Source organism: Etheostoma cragini, chromosome 11, assembly GCF_013103735.1.
Source record: "Etheostoma cragini isolate CJK2018 chromosome 11, CSU_Ecrag_1.0, whole genome shotgun sequence".
In the NCBI taxonomy this organism is placed as follows: Eukaryota; Metazoa; Chordata; class Actinopteri; order Perciformes; family Percidae; genus Etheostoma; species Etheostoma cragini.
The window spans coordinates 24,996,334-25,001,448 of record NC_048417.1 but is presented as its reverse complement, the minus strand read 5'-3'; the positions used below and the strand labels follow the sequence as shown (position 1 = coordinate 25,001,448).

Here is a 5,115-nt window from a genome sequence, read left to right as displayed (position 1 = left end):
TGAAGTCTGTTTACATCATAGAACTCACAGTTCCATGGGAGAATTCAACAGAAGAGGCCTATGAACGCAAGAAACTGCACTACACAGAACTGGCAGCAGATGCTCAACAGCGAGGATGGAAAGCGAGTATCTATTCGGTTGAAGTGGGATGCAGAGGATTCGTGGCTTCTTCCACCATCAAGCTGCTGAAAACCCTTGGGATCCATGGACAGGCTCTGCGACAGACAGTTTGATCAGTCTCTGAAGCGGCCGAAAGAAGCAGCTAGTGGATATGGATCAAGCGGAAAGACCCTAGTTGGGCTCAAAGTGCATCAATATGACCCGCTCACTGGTTCCCCCCCACCCCATACCCCACTTGAGAGCGCAGGTCACAACCTTCCAAGAGGAGGGAGAACAAGGTGCGCCTTTTAAAACAACTTCTTCTTCTTTTTTTTTCTTTTTTTTTACAATTGGGCATGGGGCACAAGCTCCGGTTTGATCACCCTGTAGCTGGCCACCTTTGATGAGGGTGTCTAGTGTTGAAAGGCCGAAACACCCCCTGATTTAAAGGTACACTACTGATGATGTGTCCTGAAATTAACAACTTTCCACATCTAAAATTCAGCTCTCATGCCACTCTCAACATCAAGGCGAACCTCATGTGCATACCATCTTTTGGCACAATGGACAGTTTAACATCATGTCCCGTGTTTGATCATTCTAACAATAAATATCCCCTCTTCCCAACATCACCTCGGACTCACCTTGTGTGAGTTCCCCTGCTCATGATTACTTGCTACATCGACCCACACCAATGTCTTCAACTTTGTTTCGGTTGAGTATTTTGTTTTTACGTCCTGTACGTTTTTACGTTTTCAATTGCTCTGACACAACATGCACCGAGGAAGCCTTGCAGATCAAACCGTTTGCATTCATTTACTATTGAATCATATTATTCTTGAATTTAGCTACACATGTTCATTGTTTAAATCCCCATAGACTGCATCTCTATGTATTATACATACTGTTTATTTATACAATCCATGATCCCTACATGCAAAATAGAGCAACAGACAACCAAAATAACCTTTCACATATATACAATATAACAGGAGTGTGGTGTTGTTGTGAAAGTTGTCAAGTGAATAGACGTAGGCCTAGGCTGGGAAACAATACAATTTCCTCACACGTACTGACACACACACACACACACACAGACACACTTACATAGACACACTGACACGTACACAAACACACACACAGAGACGCTTACACACACGCACAAACGTACTGACATGCACACACAAACAAACTCACACACACATACTGAAACACACACAACACACACACACACAAAACAAACTGACACACGCAAATAAATATTGACACGTACACATACTGACATGCACACACAGACACACACACACACACACACGTATTGACACACACACAACATAACACACACGCTCACACTTGCTGACACTCACACAGACACACACACACACATGATTTTTTATCATATATTATATATTGTATGTTATGTCTTGGTCCGTTTTTTCCATTTTGCAACAATAACATTGAAGTGATATGAACATAGAAATGTTTATTTTTAGAATACACATACGTTGACAAAGTTTCCTTTTAGGGACGTCATTTGAAATTGGAGTTTGAAAAAATTATATATTTTTTATTTTGAAGTGAACACACAATCCAGTTCCGGTTTAGACTTGCCTTCCTACGGGTAACTTGATCAGTCTGTTGTCAAAGCTGCTCCGGGACAAACGGCAACAAAACTCAACGGAAACACGGGATGGTTGCCAGATCTCTGCTGTTTCCCCCGAAATAAACGGAGAAAATGAAGAAATTAAAAAGAAAAGAAAGTACAGGGTAAAGAAAGTAAAAGCAGAGAAAGCTAAAAAAGTAAAGAGTAAAGAGTAAATAGTAAAGACTAAAGAAAGTAAATGTAGAGATAGTAAAGAAAGTAAAGAGTAAAGAAAGTAAAGAGTAAAGAAAGTAAAGAGTAAACAAAAGTAAAGAGTGAAGAAAGTAAAAGCAGAGATAGTACAGAAAGTAAAAGTAAACAAAGTAAACAGTAAAGAAAGTAAAAGTAAAGAAAGTAAAAAGTAAAGAAAGGAAAGAGTAAAGAAAGTAAAAGCAGAGATAGTAAAGAAAGTAAAGAGAAAGAAATATGAAATAAGAAAATAATATATATCATATTTTATATTATGTTCCACCAAAACAAAGTCCTTCCTGAGACTAATGTATTTTTTTAATATGTGATGTATATTTTTTGTTGATTTGTCACCACGAGAGGGCAGTAATGCACCAGCTGGTGTAAAGAGCAAAAAAGAAGAAGAAGATTCGCTTCCTCACTTGCGCAGAAACGATGTGAGAGTGAGCCAGCCATGGCGACAGTTGTAGAGAAGTCAACAAAAGAGCGGCTGCTCTCTGCGTTGGATGATTTGGAGGTTTTATCCCGGTAAAGATGAAAGTCCCGCAGTTGTAATTTGGAGTCGCTTGTATAATGTGAATTACGGGGTTGTTGTTTCATGTGTGAAGAGTTTATTCGGCCAGTCAGAGCCTTTTTCAACAGCGCTACTTTTAGCTAGCGTTAGCCGGTTATTTGAATGTCCAACGGTCTAACGTTAGCCGTTAACGTTATTTGAATGTCAAACGGTATAACGTTAGCCGTTGATGTTATCTGAATGTCCAGTGGTAGCGTTCTAACGTTAGCTGTTGACGGTATTTGAATGTCCAACGCTCTAACGTTAGCCGCTAACACTATTTGAGTATTCTTCTCTGCGTATGTTTTTGTCTCAGGGAGCTAATCGAGATGTTGGCTCTGTCCCGGACTCAGAAGCTGCCGCAGCCGGGAGAAGACACCCAGGTCAGGCTCTTCTGTCATAATCAAAACAACTGATGAAACTGATGAAATTGTCTTAAATCTGAATTGGACCACCGTGCTTATGTCCAGCCTGAAAGCTGAAGGAATTGGCTGGAAACTGTCCAACTCGAGAGTGGGTTTTTGTCAGCACCCCCGGCTGCTGCCGTCTGCTCTTGTCCACTTTACAGGCAAGGCACAGTTTGTCTCACCGTACGTACCTACCGCCACCGACTTGTCAGAAAGTACGTGGAAGTTTTTTGACGCTTTGGCCGCTCTGACGTGGCGGTGTTCTCTGTTCAACCAGGAGAAGCACAAGCAGCCACGGCCAATACACTGACACTAAAAACCTTTATACATTACATTGTAATGCCAGAAATTATATTGTATTTTGTGTTATAGATATTATAGGTATTGTTAATTGGCAGAGTCTGTAAATTAGCTTGCTTGTTAGCCGCTGAGTCGTAGCGGCGTGAAGAAGTGATTAGCCACCAGACTAAACCTAGTGACCAGTGCAGGATTCACTGTGAGCGGACCGTTGTGACGATGTGACTGGCAGCTAACGTTAACTCTTTCCCTATGTACGAACAACGTTTTATTATAAATAGAGATGTTCAGATATCATTTTTTTCCTCCCGATACCGATTCCGATACTTGTGCTGTGGGTATTGGCCAATACAGAGTACCGAAGTTCCAGTACAATAAACTCCAAAACTTTGTTGGTTATCGTTGTTGCATTTTGAGTGTCTTTGAGGAATTTATCTCGTCGCTGGAAGGCAGTTTCCAGAGTTTGCTGCTGCAGTTCGTCCCCCCCCCCCCCCCCCCGTAGCTTTTGTAAATTCATTGAGCTCTTTAGCATGACGTGTCTTCAAATGTTTAATTAACTTGCTGGTGTTGAAATTTGCAACACTTGTGCCACCCCTGGAAATTGCTTCTTTGCATATGTTGCATGTTGTAGTCTTACCGGTGGGAACATCCACTGTAAAGTAATGGCAACATGATGCGCTAATGTTAGCTTGTTTTAAGGAGGTGTTAGGTGATCAATTCTTCTTCGCCCCTCTAAAACAGCAGCGCAACTGTTTTAAGAGCGGCGAAGAAGAACGGTGTCCGAGCTAACAGAGCTAACCAGTAAATAGATTCCTTATTCTAATTGTTTATGTGGTATAGTTTAGGTGCCTGTACTCATATACTCGCCGATACCGATGCCAGCATTTTTGGCAGTATTGGAAGCATTTCCGATACTGGTATCGGAATCGGAACATCTCTAATTATAAACGATGGGTAACCCAGCAACAACGATTTTGTGCTTGTCCTCAGAATGAATGTTTTGGGTTAGGGTTAGGGTTAGGCTGGCGTTAACCGCTGCTTGCCGCTGGACCGCGTCATAAGTCATTACCATAAAGTAGAAAAATTTAAACTTTCTGATTGACGCTCAACATGCTCAAAATGCCCAAAATACAACGGCAACAGATTTGCCGCTCCTCGCAGCTGAGAGACGCTTCTATTGAAAATGAATGACTTCCGGTAACTTTAGACGGTCAAGTTGGTGGCGGTGTGAATGTCCGGTTAAACGAGTCCATTGTGAAACGGAAACAGTGTGCAGAGTGCAAAACTGTTAATTCGCACAACCTCCTCTGATTGGCAAACACTACGCTTCTGTTAACCCTTTCCTTGAGAGGGTTACAGGTGAATAGCATTGGAGACAGACACACAGGATATTAATCCTGTTTCATGCCCTTTCAACCTGTTATTGTTCGTCCACAGACAAATTTGTAAACTTTCACTGGAAGCACTCAAATTGATTTAATAAAAAACAAAAATAAACAAGCAAGCACGTTGTTCAAACACCCATCTGACATCAACTTGTTCCTCAAGCTCTGCCATCTTGCTTTCGGCCCGCGATTTGCTTCCCTTGGTAAGAGGAACCTTTTTGCCAGTCCCTCACTCAGTCCAAACTTTCTTTTGGCTGCTTGATGACTGTTTTTGGCAGTATATGTTACTACCTACAGTTTGTAATTTGCAGAATAGAATTTCCTTTTTGGGGGCCTTTTTTTTGTGTTCAGTCTTTCTCACTCGTCTTTAGGAGGAGCATTTAGTTGTCACCAGCCTAGAGCGCCCTCTCGTGGCTGTAGATAGTAATGTTTTCAGTATGAATTAACATTTAAAAACATGTTACTTACATACTGTGTGTGTGTGTGTGTGTGTGTGTGTGTGTGTGTGTGTGTGTGTGTGTGTGTGTGTGTGTGTGTGTGTGT

At 41.6% G+C, this 5,115-nt stretch overlaps 1 protein-coding gene and 1 long non-coding RNA gene across 2 annotated transcripts in view; both read left to right on the top strand.

Annotated features, from left to right (window-relative positions):
• Positions 1 to 5,115, top strand: part of LOC117952721 — a 20,129-nt gene that overhangs the window by 9,092 nt on the left and 5,922 nt on the right. The gene's annotated exons all lie outside the window — the stretch shown is intronic.
• The window catches only part of med4 (mediator complex subunit 4), an 11,347-nt gene continuing 8,568 nt past the window's right edge, over positions 2,337 to 5,115 (top strand). The window contains exons 1-2 of the mRNA XM_034885211.1: positions 2,337 to 2,458; positions 2,800 to 2,866. Of these exons, the coding sequence (XP_034741102.1) occupies positions 2,385 to 2,458; positions 2,800 to 2,866 (141 nt within the window). The 5' untranslated portion in view covers positions 2,337 to 2,384. The remainder of the gene's footprint in view (positions 2,459 to 2,799; positions 2,867 to 5,115) is intronic.